The sequence below is a fragment of the Agrilus planipennis genome, unplaced genomic scaffold, assembly GCF_000699045.2.
Source record: "Agrilus planipennis isolate EAB-ADULT unplaced genomic scaffold, Apla_2.0 scaffold88, whole genome shotgun sequence".
Taxonomy (NCBI): domain Eukaryota; kingdom Metazoa; phylum Arthropoda; class Insecta; order Coleoptera; family Buprestidae; genus Agrilus; species Agrilus planipennis.
Genome location: NW_020438872.1, coordinates 295745 through 321727, shown reverse-complemented (window position 1 = coordinate 321727; position 25983 = coordinate 295745). Strand labels below are relative to the sequence as shown.

The 25983-nt window shown below is 33.3% G+C and overlaps 5 protein-coding genes across 17 annotated transcripts; 3 read left to right on the top strand and 2 right to left on the bottom strand.

Moving 5' to 3' along the window:
• Nucleotides 1-62: 62 nt before the first annotated feature.
• LOC108738222 (SAGA-associated factor 11 homolog) lies at nt 63-1405 on the top strand. Of its 4 annotated transcripts, none has more exons than XM_018471525.2 (4): nt 63-542; nt 595-818; nt 873-932; nt 991-1405. In XM_018471525.2, the coding sequence occupies exons 1-4, from the start codon at nt 205-207 to the stop codon at nt 1092-1094; spliced, it is 726 nt and encodes a 241-aa protein (XP_018327027.1). In that variant the 5' UTR covers nt 63-204; the 3' UTR covers nt 1095-1405. The 4 variants fall into 4 exon arrangements, with proteins under 4 accessions (XP_018327027.1, XP_025834989.1, XP_018327026.1 ...); XM_018471526.2 differs by having other exon boundaries at nt 65-542; nt 595-812; XM_025979204.1 differs by having other exon boundaries at nt 873-1405.
• A 301-nt stretch (nt 1406-1706) lies between these two features.
• LOC108738223 (60S ribosomal protein L13) lies at nt 1707-3068 on the bottom strand. 2 transcript variants are annotated; one of them, XM_018471527.1, is made up of 5 exons: nt 2967-3068; nt 2496-2745; nt 2249-2440; nt 2007-2123; nt 1707-1872 (listed from the first exon to the last, which is right to left on the bottom strand). In XM_018471527.1, the coding sequence occupies exons 2-5, from the start codon at nt 2739-2741 to the stop codon at nt 1759-1761; spliced, it is 669 nt and encodes a 222-aa protein (XP_018327029.1). In that variant the 5' UTR covers nt 2742-2745; nt 2967-3068; the 3' UTR covers nt 1707-1758. The 2 variants fall into 2 exon arrangements, with proteins under 2 accessions (XP_018327029.1, XP_018327030.1); XM_018471528.2 differs by lacking the exon at nt 2967-3068 and adding an exon at nt 2836-2942.
• Nucleotides 3069-3310: 242 nt separating this feature from the next.
• Nucleotides 3311-9733, top strand: LOC108738255. 2 transcript variants are annotated; one of them, XM_018471600.2, is made up of 14 exons: nt 3311-3824; nt 3882-4114; nt 4166-4290; nt 4387-4571; nt 4628-4749; nt 4810-4923; nt 4985-6187; nt 6344-6417; nt 6472-6551; nt 6609-6690; nt 6917-7296; nt 7354-7567; nt 7635-9080; nt 9169-9733. In XM_018471600.2, the coding sequence occupies exons 1-14, from the start codon at nt 3618-3620 to the stop codon at nt 9348-9350; spliced, it is 4647 nt and encodes a 1548-aa protein (XP_018327102.1). In that variant the 5' UTR covers nt 3311-3617; the 3' UTR covers nt 9351-9733. The 2 variants fall into 2 exon arrangements, with proteins under 2 accessions (XP_018327102.1, XP_018327101.1); XM_018471599.2 differs by having other exon boundaries at nt 3312-3824; nt 6749-7296; nt 9169-9732.
• A 2265-nt stretch (nt 9734-11998) lies between these two features.
• Nucleotides 11999-22615, bottom strand: LOC108738253 (nuclear protein MDM1). Of its 8 annotated transcripts, XM_025979345.1 has the most exons (16): nt 21978-22606; nt 21051-21162; nt 19961-20023; nt 19767-19900; nt 18805-18828; nt 18142-18276; nt 17094-17301; nt 16561-16823; nt 16345-16475; nt 16159-16292; nt 15924-16103; nt 15724-15861; nt 15036-15173; nt 14537-14758; nt 14262-14445; nt 11999-12689 (listed from the first exon to the last, which is right to left on the bottom strand). In XM_025979345.1, the coding sequence occupies exons 1-15, from the start codon at nt 22032-22034 to the stop codon at nt 14312-14314; spliced, it is 2073 nt and encodes a 690-aa protein (XP_025835130.1). In that variant the 5' UTR covers nt 22035-22606; the 3' UTR covers nt 11999-12689; nt 14262-14311. The 8 variants fall into 8 exon arrangements, with proteins under 8 accessions (XP_025835130.1, XP_025835119.1, XP_025835120.1 ...); XM_025979334.1 differs by having other exon boundaries at nt 19767-20023; nt 21978-22608; XM_025979335.1 differs by lacking the exon at nt 18805-18828 and adding an exon at nt 18644-18667 and having other exon boundaries at nt 19767-20023; nt 21978-22608.
• Nucleotides 22616-22976: 361 nt separating this feature from the next.
• Nucleotides 22977-25704, top strand: LOC108738175 (delta(24)-sterol reductase). The gene is made up of 7 exons (XM_018471449.2): nt 22977-23306; nt 23796-23951; nt 24017-24505; nt 24564-24710; nt 24778-24975; nt 25105-25283; nt 25513-25704. Exons 1-7 carry the CDS (start codon nt 23118-23120, stop codon nt 25664-25666), a joined length of 1512 nt encoding a protein of 503 aa, XP_018326951.2. The 5' UTR covers nt 22977-23117; the 3' UTR covers nt 25667-25704.
• The last annotated feature ends 279 nt before the right edge of the window (nt 25705-25983 follow it).

Below are 25983 nucleotides of genomic sequence, written 5' to 3'. Positions count from 1 at the left end.
AGCTGATTTCGGTCTATTGATATTGAATACTATCCTCTATGATTTTACAACATTTTTAATGGCAGAAAGGAAGGTGGCCGTTGTTATCAGGTAACAAAAACAATTAATAACTTAATAATTAGCCGTTAAAAATCGTTATAAAAATTAATCGGAATTTCTGAAATAGTAGAGGTGATATAAGTTGAGTGTTTTGTGATCATAAGTATGGAGAACTTGGGGAAAGTGGAGAGACATGAAGAACATGAAAGTCCAAAAATGAAGACATCTACCCTCGATCGGGAGCTCCACGAGGTGGTTAGTAACAAGGAGATGCTTTCTCGTGCAGTAGAGATGTTTTTTGATAACATTATCGACAAAATATTATTAGGAATTGTATTTGATATGCATAGAAAATATAAAACCAATAGTTTTGATCCAATCTCTGAAGAAATACCCCCTGAGATACCAGAAGAAGCACTTTATACTGATATATTTGGCCCCTTAAAAAAGAAAGTTCCAAACTGTTTATGTCCTAACTGTGATAGACTTGTTGGTGCCGGAAGGTAGTTTAAATAAATAACATATATTTAAGTTATCAGTGTGAAAATATTGCAGATTTGCCCCACATCTTGAAGGTTGTATGGGGATGAAAGAATCAAGAACTGCTACTAGAAGAATTGCTAGCAATAATAGTGTAAACAGTAGCAAAGAAAAAAAAAATGAAAACACCGCTAACTATGGAAGCACTGCCAGTGATGATGAATATAATTCTGATTGGGACTGGGGAGATAAGAGACGTAAGAAGAAGTACAAGAATGGAAACAAGAAGAAATGTACAAGTCATACCTAATTTTCTTTTATAATATAAAGATGCCATTAATGTCAATTTTTAGCTAATGTTAAGAAGACTGCTGAATCAGAAACAGTAGAGGCAATGAACATCGATGTGGAAGGTGAGGATGATTATTTATCAAATCTAAGAGATTTACTCCAAGATTCTTCTAACAATAGCTCTCCAAGTGACTCACCTGTCTCTAAAAAAAAAGAAAAATCTGCCAAGAATAAAAAAGGAATCCGCAAAGACAGAGCAAGCCCCAACACCAGCTTCAATGTAGACTGAAAACAACTGGAAACTTTGACTGAGCACCCGATTATTTTTCATTTAGCATTAAGGAGTAAATAATTGTGATTACTGTATGTGGGTCTTTGTTTATAGAAAAACACTTAAACATAATACGCTTAGAATGAATCGTTTTTTCTACTAGAAAATACTATACATTATTCACATATTAGTTAAAGATTGCCTTAAAGTTTGTACTCTTTCTTGTTCTTGTCTAACTAGTTTTAAACTTCGTTTGTGTTGTCGTACTGGCATTTATTATAATCTGTGTTACAATTTTTTTAAAGCAAGCAGAAAAGCTGCTTTTGGTAAGTGTCCTACAAATGAGGTGCACACATACATTGAAACAGTTACTGTTTAGAAATAATCTCTTTGGATAAGGTGTAATAAGACAACATCCTTTTTATTTCATTAATGTTGTCCCATCTCAGGTGTTTTTAAAATTATGATGATCTAATTAGTTAATTAAACTGACGAACATACTATTTGATTTAAACTGTGATTTTGCTTTCATTTTCATTATAATTTTTAAGTAATAGAAGTTTATTCTACCAGCCATCAGATGTAATTTCACTGGGTTGGCTTATGTGTAAAATAAAATAAACTATATTTTTTGTTCCTTTTTTATTGTCTTTTATTTACATCTAAAAGATCAAATCTTATTTTTTTGCCTTCTTAGGCTCCTTCGCTGCTTTCGTTACGTCGTCAGGATTTTCTGCTGCGTCCTTTTGACGTTTAGCCCTGACTCCTACTAATCTTGCATCAGCTCGGGCCTAAATAATAAAATACAAACTATAAGTGGGAATTACATAAAATAATTCAAACCTAATTAACTACTTAAAATGTTTGTATATCACTATTTAGTATATTTACTAAAAATATCAATAGTGAGCATCTATATATTCACCTTTCTTAATGTAATATAAGCATTGAATTTCTTTTCTTCTTCTGTTGGAACATGTGCTTTTGATTTAATAGCTGGTTGACGAATTGGTAGCACTTCACCAGTTAGTTGACTTGCAACCTAGTAACAAACAAAACAATACATTTATATTTCATGTGATAAGTTATTTATAAAAACAACAACAAACATTTCCATATAAACACCAAATTAGATACAAAAGAACCAGTTTAAAACTGTTTCATTACCTTTCTTTCTTTTTCATCAGCCTCTCCAGGGCGCAGTTTCTTCTTATTGTGAATTGGGAACAAGATGAGTTTAGATTTGTATTCTTTTAAGCGTTGTGCATTAATTTGAATAGATTCTACAGACTTATTACGTCTACGATAATCAACAGCAATTCCAACAGTTTTGGCAAAAGCTGGATTCAAACCTGCAGCCTGAAAATTAAGTATGAAATGCATTTCTTTGGGTTTTTAAATAAAAAACCTCTACCTTCAGTTCTGACAGAGAAAATCCTCTACCTGCCCTAACTTTTGTGTGATATCTTATTGTTGGGCATCTAACAACCGGTCGTAGAGGTCCATTAACAGGTCGAGGAGCAATCGCTTTCGCTTTTTTAACTCGATTCTGCTTTCTTCTCAATTTTCTTGCTGGTTGATTGAACCATGTCTTCACAAATCTTTGCCAATCCTTATGGAAATGGTTATTAGGAATCATGTTATTCCCTTTTGGAGCCATGTTTCTAAAAAATACAAATAATTATAAATATAAGTATATTTAAAGTTAAATTAATTAAAAATACTTTGTAAAACCAAATAAACACAAATCTAACCTCAAATCTAACTTTTAAAGATACCAAAAATCTGTAACAGATACTGCAAAAATCTTACATAAAAGAAAGATTTGTAGTTATTTTATATTAATTTGAATTAATATTTCAAGAAAAAGTTAAAGGATGACTACCTTTAATTTAGATTAACTATTTTTTATTAAAACAGGATAGGTTATACACCTTACAGCTCACATAACATAAGAACAAAAAGAATAAGACGTGTTTTTTTTTAATCCATAGATCTTTAATAAAGGCATTTTACAGTTACGTAGTGTCTAAGTTATGAGCAGATTTGTGAGTTAGCAGTTTTTACATATAGCATTAGTTTCGGTTCAATTTGGTATTATATTAAAGATTAAAATTTAAATTATATTAACCAAAATACAACTTTTATAGTTTGTATCATTTAAAATATAAACTGATCAAAACTGGAGCATGACTATTATTGGCCACCAGCTTATAACAGTTGTTCCTAATCTATGGAGTGTTAAGTGACGGATTTAGAACAAAGAGTAAATCGAAGTACCCATGAAGACTATTAAAATAATGAAAAACTGATAATTAATATATTCAGAATAGTAATAATTAAGTTTGCTGTTGTAATTTCTTCCCCTGTAAATGGACAGCTATGACAAATTTAAGCTATTATATTGGCTTAATCAGTCGTACCTTGTCATAACCAGTTTATAAATAAAATAGAAAATCAGTAACCCCCATCCGAAAATTATTTTGGCGTGTTCAACTGTCATATTGGCATTTATCAGTAAGTTTAATAATTTAAAATGCAGAAATTGTATGGAAGGCAAACTCAATTGTTACAAGGGAATGCCGAAAATATGAATCGTATTTCTTCTGTTGCCCAAAACAAGAAGACAAGTGATATAAATGTCTCCAGTGCCGAAAATACTACTAACAAGCACAGTTTTATAAATTCATCATCTATCCGTGGAATGGCATCAGAAGATGAATTGTTAAAATACATCATGAAGGTTTATACATTTAAAAAGTAATGTAGGATTTTGGACTAAAATTCCATCTCTTTGAAGGTCAATAGTCCACCTGTAAAGGAAGAAACTTCTGAATCAGAAAAGGAAAGAGGTTTATTTGAAAAGTTCCTGAAAGAAGTCCGCAGTTTTAAGCCTGAACCTATCAAGTACTGGTCTGGATTACAGCACTATGTATATTTTATTTATAGACACTTTTTAACAACAAAACCTTTAAATGCAACTGAAATTTATCCCTCAGCATTTACAAAGAAGATTAGGGAACTTATGGAATTGTGAGTGTGCAGCATTTGTTTGTTGATTTTTACAGTATTTTAAATTTTTAGTTTGCTTCGAGAAGATAGGACTCAGTTATTTTTAAGACTGCTAGCTTTACTCAGAGAATTTGCTTATGTAGGAAAGGAATGCTATAAAAACAGCAATATTACAAAAATACCAGCAAATCTTGTTAGTAAGTATAATAAGTAGTGCCTATATGTATATAATAACTTCTGCATAGATGTGGAAGCTTGTACTGGACACATTAAAAATTATATTCCAATTTTAGGTTTAATGGCATATTACAGTGCTTTTTGTTCAGCTGCTGATAAGCTTTCACCATTAGTACCAGAAATTGATATTCTTTTAATGGATAGATTTCAAGTTAATTGGCTTTGCCTGAATAAAAGTATTTTTTATCATTATATTTACTTAGATCCATGTGTCCAAACAAAATTGCCAGCATTTGCAAAGGTAATTCAATTTAAATTTAATTAACTGAAATATTTTTCAAAATTAAACATTTTCAGTTACAAAGTGAAAACAAAAGTTTTCATAAGAAAATAATAGATTCCTATGAATGTTTTAAAGAAGATATGACACTGCTAGCAGCACGATGGAATAATATAAGGATGTGCATCAGTATATTAAGGTATTAGGCTGTTTTTCTTTTTGAAATGTTTTCTAAATATTGAAAAATTACTTATTGTAGTAAGAAAAGCGCATTAGAGAACCCAGCAGTCAAATTAATAACAGATTACATGACCTACCAAGAAGACACAAAAATTTTAAAAAGCAATTATTGGATTATTCGTACTGAAAAACAGTAGGTGTTTCTTTTTTATGTAAACTACTATTTCAACTTAAGAATATTTGTATTTATTTAGGAAAAAGATTCAAGAACCAACTGAATTGGATGCCCACATTTTAGCTTTAGTAGGAAACCTAGGACAGATGTCTGATGCCATAATAGATAAAATAGGTCATTGTGTATGTGATGATTGCCTTTCAGACGAATTTACAAAAGTTATTTACGATCTCGAACCCGACACCGATCAAAATGTCCGTCGTATTTCATGCTACATATGTCGCGATATTATTCCATTAGAAACATTTGTCAATCATGTAGTGATAAAACATCAAGGGTGTCCTTCATTTGGAGCAAAGAGTCAGGATAGGAAGATTAGAACTGCAAGAAGGTTGGCCAAATTGGGGAAAACAAGAGAAGAAGGGGAAGGTGCTGAAGATATGGTAGATTTTGAAGCTCGACGCGTAAAAGAAGAAGACGACAAAGACGATATTTCCAATGCGAGTTTTGTATTGGACGAAGCAGGAATTATGCAAATGATGCATCTAACGTTGTGCCATCAGTTGGCCCTAGACACGTCGTCGCAGCCCTCAGAAGAATATAAGCAACCTGCTCCTGGACAGATCGTTACAGTGGAAGAGTTCGATAAGCAGGCTGAGCGATTGTTCAGCGATTTTTTACGAAAACGTGCTGGTCTTACACAAAGTCAAGTAGTAGAAGTTTGCCGGAAGGGAGCTGAAAGAATAGCCAAGAAAAAAGCGGCTGAAAAGAAAGAGAAAGAGAAAGAGAAGACTTCTTTGGAGAATAAAGAAAAACCGGTAGAAGAAAAAGTAGTTAAGGACAAGAAAGCAGCCAAACTTGAGACAATTGAAAAGAAAATTGCCGCTATAGCTGCACAAAGGAAAGTTGCAGTAATGGCTGCAGCAGCTGCCGCAGAAAAGAAAGCTGCGGCGAAAGCAATCGAAGAGAGGGCTGCAGAAAAGAAAATGATAGAAAAGAAGTTATTAGAAAGGAAACCAGCTGAAGGAAGGGAAAAAGATGGGAACAAGAAAGATGTTCCGAAACAAGAAGTATTGAAAAATTCCGAAAAAATTACAACGGAAAATGTGAAAAAGGAACACAATGTAGACGCAAAGAAAGAGGAGGTACCTCAAAATCCAGTTGCCAAGAACCGAAATTTAAGTACAGTTATTAAAGATCAGGCAGATGTGATTTCGGCAACTAACAAGAAACAAAACGTTTTGCCTACTGTAGCTAAAACAACATGTTCTCAAACATCACAGTAAGTGTATAATACTTATACATATGTATTCATATATAAAATGGACAATGGGGAATTTTTAAGTATTTTATTTCTAAAGTCACATTATTTAATATAAATTATTTAGATGCCCCTTTTAGGTGTTAACAGAATGTGTAAATAAGCATTATTTTGCAGATGTAATGGAATAGTAAACAAAAATAATTATCAGGATGGTTTGTGCAATCATACATGTAATTCAAAAGAAGAAGGTAAAATATAATTTACCAATATTATCGGAAATATTTTTAATTTTTTTATTTCAGTTGATGGAGCAAATTGTTGCGGTCACCACAAAGAAGTTTTGAAGAAATGCGATTGTCCTTATTGCGAGATATTAGGAACGGTAAGTATTCCTTTTTCTTGCTTGACGGCGTATTAAGTGAATTTACAATTGTTATAGACAATACCCACAGCACCTTGGCAAAAAACTAGCGAAACTAGAGATAGACTTCGTACTCGTTTACATCAGCGCAAAGAGAGGGGTAAACTATTTTATTTATTCTAATTAGAGTCTTAATGTTGCAACAATTATTTATTTAGATTCAAAGGGTTCCAATGTAGATAAATTAAATGGAGGCCAAGTCAAGACCACAGCTGAAGAACACTTATCTCCTCAGCTGTTGGAAGCTTCAAAATTTTTGCAAAATGACGGAGCTACTGCCTCAAATGATTTTAAATTGGTTAATTCGCGTGTTCCTATAATTCCAGACCACCTCAATGCCAATAAACCAGTGACAAACGGAGCTAACAGCCCCAAGAATACTTGTACACATCAGAAAGCATCAAGATATCAAAAACAGTCGTTCATTGACAGTGTAACAAAGTCCCTTAATAATATAGATACGGCATTGCCTATGCCTACCCCATCATGCTTAAATACACATCCAAAAGCTGTTGCTGAACAACAGTCAGTAATAACTGGTTCCACCTCGTCCCTTTCATCAAGCTCATTAAATTCCCTACAGGATAACGGCGATTCTAGAGATATAAACGAGTTACTAAATTTTATCGAGGGTAATAAAAAGAAAGATAAAATTGCTCTTGCTGAAAAGAAAGCAGCTAAGAAAGCTAGACAAAAAAAGAAAAGAGTAAATATTAGGTTAATAATGTCAGATATCCCACTTTACTAACAGTTTACTTTTTAGGAGGATGAGAAAAAACGTCAAGATTTAGAAGCTAAGCGTAAAGAAGAGGAAAGGTTAAGGGAAGAAAGGCGTAAAGAAGAAAAGATAAAAGAAGAAAAACGAAAATTAGAAAAACAAGCTTTAGAATTAGCAAACCAAAAGAAACATATGTCAAAATCTGCCCAGAAAAAAGAAATGAAACTAGGTCTTCATACTAGAGTAGAGCAGCATAACGGTATGTATTTTTACTTTAATTTTTAATTAATATTAACTGTATCATTTGTAATGTTATGACCGGTTAGTTGCCAATTCAAATATAAAAAAGAAGGATAAAAAAGTAAAAGATCGTAAGGAAATCAAAAAACAAATAGAGGAAAGTATTCCGGCAATGGTAACTATAAAAAGGGTTCCTGAGAATGGATGTGCTACACCAACGGTAACAATTACCTTGAAAGGATCAACGCCGGATCAGGACCGCCTTCTGTACACGCTTGTTAATGGACAAACAAAAGATTCTACAGCAGCCACAATCAAAGCAGAAAAGAACGGAAAAAAGAGTAAGACACAAATCAAAATAAAACCGCAACACGTAGGCAATGATAAGAAGAAGAACGAAAGTAAGAAATCCGCTAAAGAAAACAGAAGGGCTCCTCATCAACAGAACGAATTAAAAGTTACACTATCCATTGAAAAAAATAATGTACCATCACCTTCAGCAGTCGAAGAAAACCCTAAAAAAACTCAAAAGTGTAAAAAACAACCAAAAAAGAAAAACGTAGCAAACAATAAGAGCAATGAAAAAGACGAGAAATACGTGAAAAACACTAAAGCCCCTTTTAGTAAGACAAATACTAACAACAAATCTAGCGAAGGAAACCTAGATTTACCAATTTTGCGCCTGCCACCAGGTATTACTATCACTAAGATCGATGGTCCGGCTGTAAATCGCAGTTTTAAAAATGTTTCAAGCACCATGGACACGACTCCGAAATTTTCCTCTTCTATTGGCTCGAGTGCTTCAGGAAATAAATCTGGCGTAATCGTCGTTGATACAGAAAAATTAATACAACAATCATTTTTAGTAAATGAAAAAAAGAAATTGAAAAAGAAAAATAAAAAGGCAAACAAAAACGGTAATGTAACAGCGTCGATTAGTAGCTCCAATGCCTTTCCGCCTACGTCTTCTGTATCAGTAGAAGGCGCTCCGGGCCATCCTAAAGAAAACGGTCCGTCAATGGTAACGTTGAAAAATCCTATTTTCCATTCTCTTCAATCGGCACTGTCTAACAAAAGCGACAAATTGGAATTACATGCTTTTCCGTCTAATCAACAAGCGTCGATTATAAAAAATGAAAATGGAATGGTAACCATACGCAGTCCAAGGTTGCAACAGTTTGAAGGAGGAAGTTGTCTGTCTAGTATTTTGTCTGATTTGAAACCGGTCATGGAGACGTCTGATAATACTGTTTCCACTTCGTCTTCTTCTTGCTGGAAGCAACATAATGACGATAACGAAAAAAAGTCACCATTTAATGCCCAAGCGATTCTTTCAGGGTTACCTGGCATTCAAATTACGAAAATCGACAAAAACAGTATTAAAACTGATTATGAATTAAGGAAAAATAACAATAACCAACTGGCAGACGTTTCAATTATTCCAACGGGTAATAACAAACTAGCAACGAACGTCAATAAAACTAGTGTCCCACTTTCTGATATAGTACAGCAGGACAGAGCAGACTGGTATGGTAAGTAAAGATAAAAAGTAAGAATATATATTTTTGTACAATTGTTTTAGAAAATACACTTATTTGTGTAACATAGTGTATTTTTTAGATAATGTTTTTACTCCTAGAGAGGTTTTAGAAGAAGATTTAGACGCTGCGGAACGTGACATTGAGGCTTTTAAACGGTTTTGTCATCAAACTGTTGTTCCTGAGCATAAAGAGAAAGTTGCTCATTTAAATGTTCAGGATATAGTGTTCAAAAAAAAATCTGACCTGTCATTTTTCTCTTAACGTGGTCCCTAATACACCTACGTGTATACCTGTATATGTGTATGTGTTGCTTGTTGTCACCTGTCCCCTAATAAGAGGAGGATTTATCAATGGAATATTTCCACTTTTGATTAATTAATTAATTAATTATTTTGGAACTTATTCGTGATGGATGCATTAATTTTTTTTCTGATTCAGAAGTTATTGTACATACAAGTAATGCATTCCAAACAAACGTACGAGTGAAACTTATTTTTTATCTTATATTAAGCTTTTTATTTAATTGGTCTTTATACGTATACAATTTTGTTTTTATTTTATAACATTTTAACTCTGACACTTCTTTATTTTACTGTAGAGCATTTTACTTAAGTTTATTATATTGATTTAATAAAATAACTTATNTGCTGAAGTTTGCAATAGCGAATAATGACTAACAGCTACAGCGGTAGTTGTTGTAGTTGTAGTTGTAGTAGGAGAACATTGGGGAAATTCATTGTTCTTTTCTTCAGTAGTCGAAACTTTAGGGGATGAATTGTTTGAGTCGTTTTCTTCTTCTTTTTCTGATTTTAACTCGTCATTACTCGCTGATGGCTCTTCGTCAGCGACCGCTTCTTCCTGTTCTACTGCGAAAATATCTTTTCGCTGATGCTGATTTTGCGCCTGTTTGTTGTTGTCTTTTAAAGTTCTAGCTGTAAAAGATTAAAAACCTTTATTTAAATGTTAAAACCGGTGTAATTCCTATTTACAGTATATTTGAAAAGTTCTAAACCACCAGTAATGAAGATAGACCATTAATTATATTGAGATTGTTCTAGGTGGGAATTGTTGAACTAAGCTCAAAGATCTACTATTTTATTTATCATATGGGGTATTTATACCCTTATCTGTATAAATAAAATAATCGCTGGCTTTGGCGATGCACACGCATCATGCAATAACTGCTAGTTAGAATTTGGTCAAGTTTTTTAGTTTTATTTGGCCTTTATCTCCAATAAAACTTATCACGATATCAAATTATTAAAGTTTTCATAACTTTTAGCCGAAACGTTGCATACTTTCTTGCCATTGGGACAGCCGCGCAAATATAAAAATTGTATTAATACATGATGGATTTGGAAATAATTTTATAGTACTAGAACAGTCACTTTTTCCGGTTGAATCTATTAATTGTATGAATACATATCATTAACTATGTTGTTAACTGTTTTGTGTTAGACTGTCGAATAGCGTGTCATCCCTTCCTGTGTCCGTAGACTTCCGGTCTCCCTGCTACCCCATTAATCAGAACAATTCCAAATTTAGACTGCTGTGCGGCGACTTGCAACACAGTTGGGTAAATAATAAAAAATTGTTAGTAACAGTGACAATTTTTATTTTCTATATGGTAGTGTAATACAGAGAGTGCGTTCGATGTTAACTAAAAATAACATTCATCCTGTAAGCATTATTCATGTACACACGTTACATAAAATATCTATACTTTAATATTTTGATTGGTATAAAAAGAAAATGGAATATGCCACTTCCAATACATATTTATAAACCGGGTAATTTTCAGACGGAATAAAAATTCAGTACACATTTGGATGGCATTTAACATAAGTTCAAGTTGATAATTCTAATGTAAAGGTTTCATTATATATCTATATATATATATATATACACATTACCCCTTGATTTCCGTATTCGAGTGGTTCCCAAAAATGGCACGTTTAATACATGTAAGCGCAAAAGCAAGGGTGCGCAAAACGCACTTACTAATATTCCTTGTATGGGCTGGCGAATATAGCAATTGCAGGAGTATTACGTATATATATATATATATATTTACATATGTGTTTAAACGTATTAAAAAAGCCCTTTTTTGGCTCCGAAATAAAACTACTCGTGCCGTTGTTTCCAGATTTACTCGCCTTTTTAATAAACGTTTTATTTATTTTATATATTTTTAAACAGCTTCCAAAAACATTTTCCATATAAAAAATTTAGAAAACGTTCACTTTCCATTCCGCATTTCGAAAGTATGATAATATATTTATGTATAAAATGAATAAATACTTCGTGTCTGCATAACGTTATTTTAAAGTACTTTCAATATTATTATATGTATATGTACGTCATGAACAAGCTTAAAATTGAAAATATCTAATTTAAATACAACTTACTTATTTCCTTTTTAATATGCGTTTATATTTTAAGAATTACCCTTTTCATAACACGTTATTCTTTTAAACTGTAGGTACTAATAAAAAAGTTGAATTTTATTCCTTCGAAGCCGCTACTGCACAAAAGGATAATTTGAGTGAATAAAATATCACAAAGCTCGCAATCAAATCCGGTCGTAATGCATAATATGTTAAACCTTAAGGATTATAGTTTTTATTCGTATTTTTCAAAGTCTAATAAAAATTACCCTGTGTACAGTACAGACAATCCGAGATTAATTACTCCTCAAATCTTACTAGAGACATAAGTTACTGTACATACTCGTAACTGGTGTTTTAAGAGTGCTTATTAGGGGGCAGTTGGAGGGAAGGGGGGGGCAAAGCAAATAATAGAAGGTTCGAACAGGAACTATGTACCATCGAAAAATGTTTTTTTTTTCAAGCGGAACAGCGATTTTAACAACAAATTCTAGTAGATATCCACGATTAAAATGAGTATTGTCCTTTCTTTTTTTTTTTTTTTTTGATAGGCTCTAAGACTGCTATAAATTAATTGAATATATACGTATAGAACGGAATTGAGTAACAGTTTTATAACAAAACGTTGTGCAAACGTAACTCGTAGGAAAAATCCTATCTATTGTTTTTTTAACACGTATGTATGTATGTATGTATGTATGTAGATAATAAATAGTTAGCTGAAGCCTAGCTATGTGTATAAATTTATAAAAGTTGATTACTTTGCTTGACGCTCAGATGTGCAGTAACAGCAACTTGAATTTTAACAATACGTTCCTGTAACTAGGATGGCCAAAATTTTACGTTGTATCCTTCGAGTTTCTTCCCCAGAAGCGATCGAAACGATTGCGTGCTTTCTCTAGCATTTCCGATGCGAATGTTTGACCTGCTGAAGTTTGCAATAGCGAATAATGACTAACAGCTACAGCGGTAGTTGTTGTAGTTGTAGTTGTAGTAGGAGAACATTGGGGAAATTCATTGTTCTTTTCTTCAGTAGTCGAAACTTTAGGGGATGAATTGTTTGAGTCGTTTTCTTCTTCTTTTTCTGATTTTAACTCGTCATTACTCGCTGATGGCTCTTCGTCAGCGACCGCTTCTTCCTGTTCTACTGCGAAAATATCTTTTCGCTGATGCTGATTTTGCGCCTGTTTGTTGTTGTCTTTTAAAGTTCTAGCTGTAAAAGATTAAAAACCTTTATTTAAATGTTAAAACCGGTGTAATTCCTATTTACAGTATATTTGAAAAGTTCTAAACCACCAGTAATGAAGATAGACCATTAATTATATTGAGATTGTTCTAGGTGGGAATTGTGGTTTTGAACTTATCAAACTTTTAGGCGCGATTAATAATGTATATAGCAATAAAATTATTACCAAACTCATACCTTTAATAATACTTTTACTGAACATCTACATAACACAAAAGAAATCGTAATACTATGTAAGCATATTAAGCGCTTAATATAGTAATTATTTTTAATAACGAATTTAGCTGGGTAAATTTAATTTAAATAACTATTCTTTTGAAGCTGTTAATTTTACGATTAATATCAAAAATCAAGGGAACAGGGGTTCATATATTCAGTAATTCTATTAATTTTATTTGTGGTAATGTACTCATTTTTATATTTTTCAAGTAAATTAATAATAAAATAAAGTTCTACACCTAATAAATAATCATTAGATTAATTTACTTGGTGTTATTAATAGTTACTATCGAAATATTTTAATTTTAGCTAATAAAATAATAGTCATAGGTTTTTTGCGTAATTATATCCAAAAATTTGGTGCAACGAACTACACCCTCCGGTGCACCAAGAGTTACTAACTCAGGAATGCGATTTTAATGGCTTCCACCGTATCGAGACTTCTGATTGGTTGTGATGACGGCGGCCATCATGCTAATCGATTAAATGTAGGTCAAACCGGTGCACCTGCAGCCTTTGGAATGTCCTTGCGCGGATGTAAACAATGTTAGGCGCCACTAAACAGGAAGTAAACTACGGAAACTTTAAAAAGAATAACTCGGTTACTTCCTAGCCGATTTAGATGCGGTTTTCGCCAAAATTTAGAAGATTCATTGCTACATTACTTTAATACAAAATAGTTACTCTATTAAATATAAAGGAAAGAGATAATAGGCCGCACAACTTGTCGTTTCTTGTGAATAGGAAATACTAATAATAGGTGTAAATTCGTGTTTATATGTATGTATATTCCTTCTTAAAGTTTCACAGCAAGGAGTAATTAATAAGATTCCACCATGTTATATGAAAATAAGCTTGTGAATCTATACTATAGTGTACCTATAGAAGAAACCAAGCAATTTACTTGCTTTCTGCCTAATTTTTTAATGATTACAACTACAAATTGTAATTTTTCTAATGAATGTAACGAATGGCTTAGTAAAGACATGCACTGTGCTAAGCCCCTACTACTTGTATATCATAAGCAAGCCATTCCGTTGGAAAAAATTTTAATAATAGGTACCTATTTTATACTTATAATGATCTGTTAATAAGAGGAAAAAATACTCAGTATGTTCATTCATTAATTGCAAGTGTAAAATGTGTATACTTATGGTACATTTTGAATTTCCTCGGTTACACATGTTTTGTATGTATATACAGGCATTTACGCATTTGATTTGAATCACTTAAATTTAAAATTGTGTTAATTATAATAAGTAAATTAATATGTAATAGGAATATCACTGCAATTTCGTGCAGTACGACATCAGTTCGTACCTAAAGCAAAACAATCAAATGGGAACGGCAAGCAGTAATCGTGTCCCAAGTTACGAGATGGACATGCCTTGTTCTTTAATTTGTTCCATCGGTAATTGAGGTGGGGCTGATTGGGCTATCGGGGGTGGCAATTCCGGTGGCGTCCACACTTTAGCTTCGCTACACGATCTCACGCCAAAGTCGCCTACACAAATTCATATTTCAGGAACAAACAAATTATTTCTACTTGAAATTAAACTAAATTAGGTACTTATATGTAATTAGTGTTAACTCACTTTCGGGAATGTTTTGAGTTACTGTAAATGTTTTTCCCGTGTCCAAAGGTACCGTCCAATTTACAGGATCGGGTGAACGTACTAAAATTTGCTCCGGCGATTTAACCCTTGTCGGTTCGGGTGGTGATTTCACCACCGGTTCCAAATCGACTGCCTCGAAGTTTGATTGCGTTTGCACCTCGTCCACTTCATTTTTAAAAGACTTCTCCGTGCTTTCCCCTGCTGTGATAGATCGGAACCGTTGTTACACTTGTTATTGTACATTGTTATCTCTCATAATAAATAATAATTATTTTGTTGGTTGTTTTTGAAACAATTGAACTTTGAGTATTAATTAGTCTCCAAATAAATTCCCATTAAAAATTGTGTGCCAAGAAGGAGTACGCGCGGACTTATTTAGGTACAAGCGTGTGTTAGAAAATGAGCAAATGTTTGGTTTTGCTCATTGGTCGAATTCGTATGTTTGAATGTATTTATTTATGATTGATATTCATCTTACCTCGCCCAATTCCTACTCCTGATGGTTGTTTGACTGCGGCTACATGAGAGACATTTTGCTTGCTACTAGGTTTAGCTTGTTGTTTGTCTTCCGTTTTAACAAAGTTAGATTTAGATCGAGATGTAGTAGACAAGGAAGCTAAAAAACCGGAATAGGTAACTGTTACAAGTGTTCCAGAAAGAACTAGGCGAACCCCAAATTTTGACGAAGCACCACAAAAAGCATATCGTTCTCGCGCCATTGCCACAAAAAAAAAACTAATACGTAAACAAAATTGTTCTTAAAGAAGAAAACGTGTACAAAAAAATAAGCGTACATTTCTTCGGTAACTCTGCAAAGCTGCAACCCCGACAAAATCACCTTCTTCTACTATCATCGGAATTGCGTGTAGTTTTGGATTATATATATTTTTACAACGGTGTTATCAGATTAGTACGTACTTGATACTTTATATAGAAAGCAAGCAAAAATTATAATGGTGTTTCGGTAATAAATTGTGTAAAAAGTAGCGAGTGCTATTGTGTGCTAATAACACACTCGTTGACGAATTTACAGGCGAAATCAATATAATTATAAGTATTTAGCAAATAAGATGTGACTTACCGAAACTTGGCACACATTTTAGTTAGGTAACGTTTATTCGTCATTCCCTATCCCTTCAATTAAACAAAACACAGACTTGACTTACATGGTCTAGATTTTCGTAGAGTTGATATATTGTTGTTAAGTTGCTTTTTCTCTTTAGTCGTCGCGGATCGAGATTGGTGTTTTGGCGACTTGGGCTTTTCAGCTCGAACTTCAGCCGGGTCTAATGATTGCGATCTCACTAAAATGATAATAAGAAAAGAGGGATTTATTCAAGTGCCTGGTAATGATAATGGTATTTACCGTTCTTCGAGATTGTCTTGGGCTTCTGGTAGGTCTTCTTCTGCGACGACTTTTGTGGCGAACTTTTCAGTGGACTGCTCTTCTGGGGACTACCTTTAGTCGATCTATAGCCGTCGTCCTTTCGTGGAATAGTCGGTTCTAATTTTTCACGAGTCGGAGACAAAATAAGACCATCCATTTCTAAAACACCATTATCTACAAATCTGAAAAATGCAAGAACACTAGCATTTTTCACCTGAACCCCCGGTAGTTCGTTCTAAATGATGCCGTATTAATTCCCTAGTGATTCTACTGTCAGTATTTCTTAAAGATTTAGAGGCAGGCGTGCTTCTCTTATTGCTTTCATCCTTTTCATCTTTCGTATATGACCTTTACGTAAAACAAGTACGTATTTTGAAATGCCGAATTAACATTCGCTTACCTGTGGGCAGTTGAGGCCAAGGACAACGCCGATAGCGAACTTCGCTGGGAAACTTGATCCCATAACTCTAGTTGTTTGTTATACAATTCCGCTATTCTTTCTGGTGCTAGTTCAGTTCCCCATCCTCTGTACTGGAACAATATAAAAATTAAGTTAACTCGAGCAATTCAACTTTATTTATCGTAATACCTACCGACCTAAGTAATGGTAATTTACCTTGTATTCTCCTGCTTTTTTCCTGAGTTCTACCACTTCCCGATACCACGGGCCCTTGTTGTTGTCGGCCACTTCTTTAGCAACGTTTTCATTGCATTTGTTATTTCTCTCGAGAAATCTACCATCGGTGTATTCGTACTGCGAAAATGGCCGAAATTTCTTTTTATATTCTGTTTTGAAATCGACATCCCCTTGTACCTTATTTTCTCTTGCATCCTCGTGGATTGTCGCGTCATTGACAACCAATGGTTCCAATTCACTCTCTACAAACGAAATTCGTTGTACTACTGTATCGCGTATCACTCAAACGTTTGAATATGATTTAATTAGTACCTGTGTGGATAATTTAACCGAAAATTTGTTTATTACATGACCGACGTTTCGTCCTCTCTTTGATTCAATTGATAACTGATAAAAAACTTACCCTTAGAAAGCCTGGTAAGAGAGGGCAAAACGTAGATCGGAAATTACATGTGTTTTGATTTGATTTATCAAGGGAAGAAATGGGAACTATAATTTAATTAGTTTATTACCATCTTTATTTTCATGATCGGTCCTTTTTCGGTGGACAATGGCGTTAACGGAAGGCTTGATCGCTCCCATTGACAATGATTTTCTTGGCGTGCAAGATGCATCAACTTTATCTCTTCGCGAAATATGTCCCTGAGGCCAAGCAAACTGGAGACGATATTCTGTGCTAATTTTCGATATGGCTTTCTTTATCAAACCAGCGTCCCGATTCTATCAATACAAACAATTAAGTAATTTAACTGAATCGATTTTTAATAACCGCTAAACTTTGGGAATATATACTTCGGGTATCGAGATTAATTAATTGTAAGATTTAATCATTTATTGCTGTAAATAAGTAATACGGATAGCAATCAATCATAAAATTATCTATAGCTGGTCAGGGGTGATGAAATAAGTAACCCACCTGTAACGTAATATAAAATAAATATATAAATACAATTAATAGATAAGACGTGATATCTAGTATGATATTTGCGAGTAATCTAAACATTTGCGGACACACATAAACATAGACATACACATGTATATATATTCCCAAAGGTAAAATGTAAATGTGCACTTGAAGTTTTACCATACAGAACAACGGGCACCCCTAATTAGTAATAACGCATTTTTAATTAGAGAAATCAATCTTCTTATTGGTTGTATATTTTTCCTGTTTTATTTACGTAGGTAATAAATGAAAATTAAAGGGGAAAATGTACATACATTAAACACCAAGTTTCTACTGCCAAATTGTTATATAGGTAGGTATTTACAGTTAATAATTGTTTTTTTTTAGAAGAAAACCCCCGAAGAAAAACAAAGTAAAAATAGATTTAAAACTGCGCGATAATAGTTTATCGTTATCGTTATCGCCCTTTGTCTTGGGGAGTTCTATATAATATAAACTAAAGAGGGGAAGGGGGACTAAAAATTAAAAGTAAATGCAACGCAATAATATTTGCGTGATGCGGTGCCGACAGTTTCGAATTATTCTAATTAATTGTAAGATTAAAAAAAAAGTTTTTCGAGGATTAAACGATGAAAAATTGATATGTTGTATACCATGTTGTCAATATCAGGGTCCGATTCCCTACGTCTCTCGCCGTTATCAGTTGTATCGTCAGGATTGGTACGGGAAGGTCCTTCAGACTTGCTCCTTCGAGACGGTTTCCAATGACCACCGCCTCTCACTTCTGACTGGAATTAAAATTAATAGGTACATGGCTATTTGTAGATAGACCATCAGAAATTAATATAATAGGGTTGCCAGAGACAATGGGGGAATTCCCAACGGTCCAGAATATTCTTAAATACGACGTATAAACGCAGTTAAAGGTCTCTGCCGTGTGCCATTATTAAATTTAACAATAAAATCATCCAAACATAATTATTAGAACGTTTGGCAACCCTATCTATATAAATACAAATATTGAAGTAGGAAAAAATACTTTAAAACTGTATTTGGTACACTCATTATATTTTTTATAGTGAAAACGTAGTTAGTGTGAAATCAATTTTACTTTCTTATCTAAAATTTAATGAGGGCACCTCTCTTAAGCCTTACCTCGTATTCGGTTAATTCCGCATTCTGTTACAAGAAGCATTTTATGGGAAAGAAACATTTCATTTAAATTATTTTTCAATTATTATTCATGTTTCAAGGCAAAAAAACGACAAGCAGGTTGCTTCCTACATTGGTAATGATAATGGTATNTTAAGCCTTACCTCGTATTCGGTTAATTCCGCATTCTGTTACAAGAAGCATTTTATGGGAAAGAAACATTTCATTTAAATTATTTTTCAATTATTATTCATGTTTCAAGGCAAAAAAACGACAAGCAGGTTGCTTCCTACATTATCTACATTTAATCAATACGCATCTTATAATCTATTAAAAATCGTCATTGCAATTGTTGGTTTTATAATAATTATTATTATTTTTATTATATAAAGCCGTAATAATAAAGAAAAAGAAATCATATAATTACCTATTACAAACCAAGCAAAATATTTTGCCTCGATTAAGTCTACCTTTGACTCTAACTAGAATCAAATATTGTTTCTGGTCGTAGGCACCGTTGTTCTGTATAATCAAAAGCGTGAATAAAAAGCGTGAAGGTGATTCTACAAGCATGTTTAACTGCTGTAACATTTTAAATTAATTGTCCGTTTTTTGCTTAATATTAATTTCGAAAACTAATGCTTGAATGTACTGATACATCAAATAAAAGACAACGAGATTTGTTTGCATCCTAGGAATTTTTTTTGTATCATATAACAGATTTTTTTAAAACGAGGCATTTAAATTTATAATTTATCTTTATTAATTAGTCAGTTACGAATTGTTGGTTCTCGTAAAATTCCTTTTTCTATTACGTGTTGGGTATCTAGAAAAAGCTACAAAAATGTAATAAAATCTAAGAAACCTCTAACGTTTGTGCGTTAAGCAAGCAGGTGCGAACTCATCGGCTATGATATAATTCAATTCAATTTAATTCATCAATAAAATTATCTAATTGTAAATGGTATACAACATAATTCGCATCAGGAAACTGCTACTTAATTGTAATTAGGTGCGATTGAGAGTCTCGTTAAAAAGGTAATAAAAAAACGGCCCACTCTAATGAAAATAATAATAAATACGATAAAAGTGGGACTGATCTATCTTCTATCTATGAAATTATTACCCTTGTTCGATCAAGAAACGATGAAGATTCAATGTTGGGATTCAAATCCGCTTCGTTGGTTATAAACTCGTGATGACGATAAGCTAATTCCGGATGTTTCTTACGCCTGGGTAAAGCGGGTTCCATTTTGAGCACTGGAGACATTATATAACTAACTACACGACCATTCTCAATCACTTTTTTTATCGACTTACATTCGTTTTGAGTATCGTCTTGTTTCGATGGAACCGCACTCTGAATAGCGTTCGGAATTTCTCCTGCCACAGGAAATTAAAACAAAAAAAAAACTAAGGTACGTTTATACAGTCATTAACGTTAATTGAACCCATCATGTATGTAGATGCGTACATAAGGATACGTAAACTAATGTGGGTCAGTCAATGCAAACAAATTAGATTCGGGCATATGAAATTGGAATTCGACTGGCGTTGGTACTTATACATAGAATATCACGGAGTATCTCAAAAACTATTTAAGGAAAATGTATCAATCCTGATTTTTTTATAATTTCATCTTTACTAGTTTCAGAAATACATGTTTATTACGCACATTTTCTGCAATACCTCTGAAAATATACTACTTAAAAATTAACAAAATATATGTTTATGTTTATGTTTATGTTTATTTAGTAGAAGGCAGCAGTACAAAACTGGTAATATCTACATCATGTGTTACATTATCATAATAATAAGTGAAGCTACAAAAATAATATCACAGAAGTTAATTGATATAAACTAGACTAGCAAGAAGAAAGTCATTTGGTACAGAGAGAAGGACTGTAGTTGGATAGCAGGTGTCGTCGGTATCGAGGGTTCAATTTCTCCCGCCTAGCAGGTGTCGTTGCAGGGATTTGGATTGTCTACATTTAGCCTTTCAATTAGATACCCCACATGACCCATAGATTATTATTTTTCCGGCCCCCTCAGCCCCCGCTGTTGCCCCGTTCACTAATATTTTTTGAGATCTAATATCTAGAAAATGTGCTTGTTAATATGCTCTATCAACGTGCCAAATTTCAAGCTTTTACGTTAAACGTTTTACTGCAAATAGGGAGATGAATGCATGAACGACTTTGTAGGAGTTCCCCTTTTTCTTCTAAAGTATAAAACCCTAATAATCGACCCCCACAGCTGCAACTACAGGAGTACCTAAAAGCTTGCCCTATAACTGCAACCCCCTTCTCTTTAATAAAGCGTTTTATGAAAGGGGACTGATCACATAATTATTTTAGCATTACTGACCCACAATAACTGTTTTTTTTTTTCGTAATTTTACATCACTTACCAGATACGGCGACAGCCGTTCCATTAGCTTGGGGGGCTTTTCGTATAACATCGTCTTGTCTAGACCCTGTGTACTCATGCCATCGATACGTACTTCGATATTCAGAATGCAGCTACAAGTGTATTATACGTAAATAATAGCGTTTAATATTAAATATGACCGATACTACTGTTAGGGGAACTAAAGAAAAATAGGGTTGCTGGTTGCTGCAGCATTATACTGTAGTTTCTAATGCTGTTTCTTCCTGACTTTTCTTTGGTGTCCCCCATCGACTACATACACGTAGAAAACACTAGCGCAATACTTTTAAAATACGTGTGCACATTTTCAAGCAAAATATTTATTAGACTATCTAGTCAAAAATAATCATACGCATTTTTATTTTTTATTTCATTTGGCCCTCTGTTTTTCGTCTAACAATAAAGCTTTTTTCTGTACAATCGGGTAATGAAAAAGAAATCAATAAGAATGGAGTAAAGTGTCTAAACTTAAGGTAAAAATAGTTCGTTGGATAGCCAAAATTGTCGCAGAATATTGATTATGGTCTACATGAAGTGATGATGATGTTAATTTACTGCAGCTAATTAATTTTCTAACTTCCTGGTCGAAAACGAAGAAGATGATCTTCGAATTGTTTGTTCCAATGAGCAAAAGTCTCATTAATTTATACAAATTTCGATAAGTTTAATTGTAATTACATATACGAAGGCCGCAATAAGAGTTTTCAGTTGTAGTGTGTGAGACATCGGAAGAAAAATCGTTAAAGACGTCTCGCACACAAGATGATCTAGGAAGACGCTTATTAAAAGTTTATCTAAAACTTTCGCCGGTTATTTTTTCGGCAAGTCGTTGGAAGACGACGAACATAATGAATTAGTCAAAGTAATTTATTTATTTGCAAACATGTTTTAAAATGAATTGAATTACCTTATCTACAGGCATCGAAGGACACGTTCTACAAAGGTTCCAAAATGAACCAATCATGAGTTCGGTAAATTATGATCACAGTCGCACGGGTAAAAAATAAATTAATATAATACTATTATCGTTAGAGCACAACCCGCTATATTGTTGTTATTTATTATAATTCTGTGATGGTGTGGATTAGTAAAATTTTTATCGGTATTATCACTATTACACCGTCTAGAGGTTCGGTTGAAATTAAAGACAACTGGACGGGAACGTCATTATGATGCCCCACCTTGCTCTCATTATTTTTGTCGTTTTCTGCTTTTACCGTCTTTTGATCAATATTATCACGCTTGCTCCGTAAATGGGGTGCACATTTGACGTATGCCTTTCTTTTTACAAGTATCTCCACCGACATTTTTCTCTTTACCCTGTTTAACTAAGTACCCAAAAGTTACCTATTATTGCCCCCTTACAGTCATAATCGAAAGAAAAAACACAAAAACTATCTCAACTTGCATACCGAAGGCTCCGTACCCTGCTAGAACTCTCTGCATATGTGGTCTTAAGAAAACCTCTCTTAATGTTCATTTTTTCATAATTTTAGTTTCAGTAGTTTCCGAAATAAGACCCTTTTTCGAAAATATCTTCCGAAATATTTTACGAAAAAATTTTTAAAAAATGTTTTTGAATTGCTTGCAACTAGCCCTTTCAAACGGTACCCCACATTGCCTGCTTTTTTTTCCTAACGACTCCCCTTTCGCCCCCCCTCTCCTATTATCTTCATGCCAAGCATAACAAAATAGCAAATATCGAAATTTCTATCATAAAAAAAATTCACAAATCTCAATTCACCTACAGTACTCTATTTTTTTCATACAAATATCCATTTAAATCTTATCTAGCTTTGTATATTTTATTCAGGTGTAGTGTTGTCACGCGGTGCTACGTGATGCTATGTGTAGTGTGTTTAGCATAATTTATTACTGTCTATATACACGTAAACACCGCACCATTATATAATACCTTTATCTAAACTCTGTCAATTAATTAATCAGAAGCTTGTCGTGAAGTCATTACACTTTGTTCGTCCCATTCTAAAATTATATATTAACGTTTAATTTCTGTTTAAGAAAATCCTACCGCAATTTAACAAAAATGAGTGCAGAGACAACATCACTCATGAAATATTTAATAATTAATTACAGATGGGTGCTAGTTTGTTTTTTTCTTTTACCATTGTCGTTTCTATACAATGGATATTTTGCTATAAGAAACTGGATTTTTTTCAAACTGAGTAGTGCCCCAAAGAACCATTTAAAAAAAGTACAAAGTATACAAAAGCAGGTAAGCTTTACCTACTAATTAGCATACTCTTTATACATGTTTGAAATAAGTAAAAAATTTAAATTTGCTTTGTAAAATAACTTTGCAACGAAGACAGTAGTTTGTGAGCAGATTATTTTAAACAAAACAGAAACACAAGTATCTTTTCGCGTATTTGTGTCATTACCTTGCAGTACAATACATCAACTTTAGATTTACTTACTTACGTGAACATTCCCCTGTAAATCCATAGCACAAAGTTCACTGACCAAAAAATGACTTCATTTATTTCCACTTAAATAAAGAAGCACAGGAATTATTTATGAATTATTCTGATTGTACCGTTCTGGTACTGTAAAATAATAAACATGAGACAAAACGTTAATATTTACTTATAACATGTATACGGGGTGTAACAGAAATACACCCTGCATTTATGTAGCAGGGAAGTCGTTAAGAGTGGGCGTATTTATTTATATGTATAATTGTCAGGAAGTTTTTTTTAAATAGGTTCAAGAATGGAATAAAAAAGGTAGAAAAAAGAAATTGTGTACTGCGAGACCAGGGTGGCAAACCATGAGTTTTAGAAGACCAGCCTACAAAAATACGTCTCACCAAATTGTGGTAGATTTGGTGGATGTTCTCGAAATTAATTTAGACCAGAGGGTAGTAACATGTATTTAAGTAATTAGATTTAGAGTACCAACGTTTTTTATTTATTATATAATCAGTGGGTGGAAGTTGAACCGATGGTAACGATGGGCCAGTTGACGACAGTTTTAAACCCATTGGGTTGGACCATCCCGGTTGTTCCCGAATTAGACGATCTTACAGTGGGTGGGCTCGTGATGGGCACTGGAATAGAATCTGCATCCCATAAACATGGCCTTTTTCAATCTATTTGTCTCTCTTACGAAATGGTTCTTGGAGATGGTAGTGTTATAAATTGTTCGGAAAACGAAAATTCTGAATTATTTTATTCGGTCCCATGGTCATACGGGACTTTGGGCATTTTAACAGCAACAAGGATTAGATTAATTCCTGCCAAACAATTTATAAAACTCAAATATCATGCCGTCCATGGTTTAGATAAGATCTGCGAAAGATTTGTTGAAGCATCTTCATGCTCTGATAACGAATTCGTCGAAGGAATTTTATTTGGACCTGACCGAGCGGTTGTTATGACCGGAAATTTTACTGATAAGCCCGAACCCGACAAAGTTAGTAACCCATTGGTTTTCAGGTCGATAACACATAAATTGAAATTAATAATTTTAGATTAATTGTATAGGCAAATGGTATAAACCCTGGTTTTTTAAACACGTTGAAAAAAAATTAAATCCTTACTACAAAAACGATGTCGAATATTTACCCTTAAGGGATTACTACCATCGGCATACCAGATCTATTTTTTGGGAAGCTCAGGTAATAATATTATATTGTATATGATTTATAGTCAAGGTTGGGTTGTATTAATAAGGATTGTTTTAAGGATATTATACCCTTTGGGAACAATCTTTTGTTTAGGGTCCTTCTGGGATGGCTTATGCCACCCAAGGTCTCTTTTTTGAAACTTACGCAGACTGAAACCACCAAGGAACTTTATGAAAATCATCACGTTATTCAGGACATACTAATCCCTGCTAAACATTTACATAAAAGCATTAAAATGTTCCATGAAACACTTGAAGTAAGTGATATGGTATCTAACATTTTTGACTTCCTTTTACCAGACTTTTAAACCCCTAACTACCTACTACCTGTAAAATTTGGGCACCCCAGAAACGGCAAGTTTTATTTTTATTGAATTTATGAACAGGTTTATCCTTTATGGCTTTGTCCATTTTATTTGGGACAAGCGCCAGGTATGGTACATTCAAAGTCAGGCAAATCCGAAATGTATGTCGATGTTGGTGTTTACGGCGTCCCAAAAGTGTTAGACTTCAAACCAGAAAAGTCTACCAGAAAAATTGAAAAATTTGCTATAGACCACGACGGGTATGACCCATAATTATAACTAATTAAATATGTGTAGTAAGGGCAACATTAAATGACTTGCTTACTAAACAAATTACTTTCTAAAAGTGCTTTCTAATTTGTAATTCAATGAGCTTTAAGTTCATTCAAAGTGCTTTTAAAATGTCCTAATTGGAGTAACAGCTTTGGGCTTGGGGATGAGTCTTGTCCAGTTTTGGTTATTCGCAAGTGCACTTAAGGTCCTTTTCAGGTACCAAATGCTGTATGCTGATACATACACAACCAAGGAGGAATTTAGAAACATGTTTGATCACAAACTTTACGATAAATTGAGAAAAAAATTAAATTGTGAGGATACGTTTCCAGAAGTTTACGAAAAAGTTTCTAGAAAGGCCAGAATTTAATTTTATATAGAAAATGATAAATAAAAAAATACCAGGCACTTTTACGTAATTTTTATTTAGTTTTATTATTTATTAACATATTCTTTATGTTACAGTCTGTTATGTTTTGTTTTTTGTTTCACAATGTGCATAGTACTTTGTTTAAAGAATTTATAAATATATAATAAGTATCTGCAAACATATAAATCATTCGTATCGTCTGCATGTAGTATGGAGAGATATACAAACATTATCAATAAATAATAAAAAAATTATTAAAATTTTTGGTGGAGGCGCCGGGAAACTTTAAAATAAAGGCTATAATTGAGCTATAATTC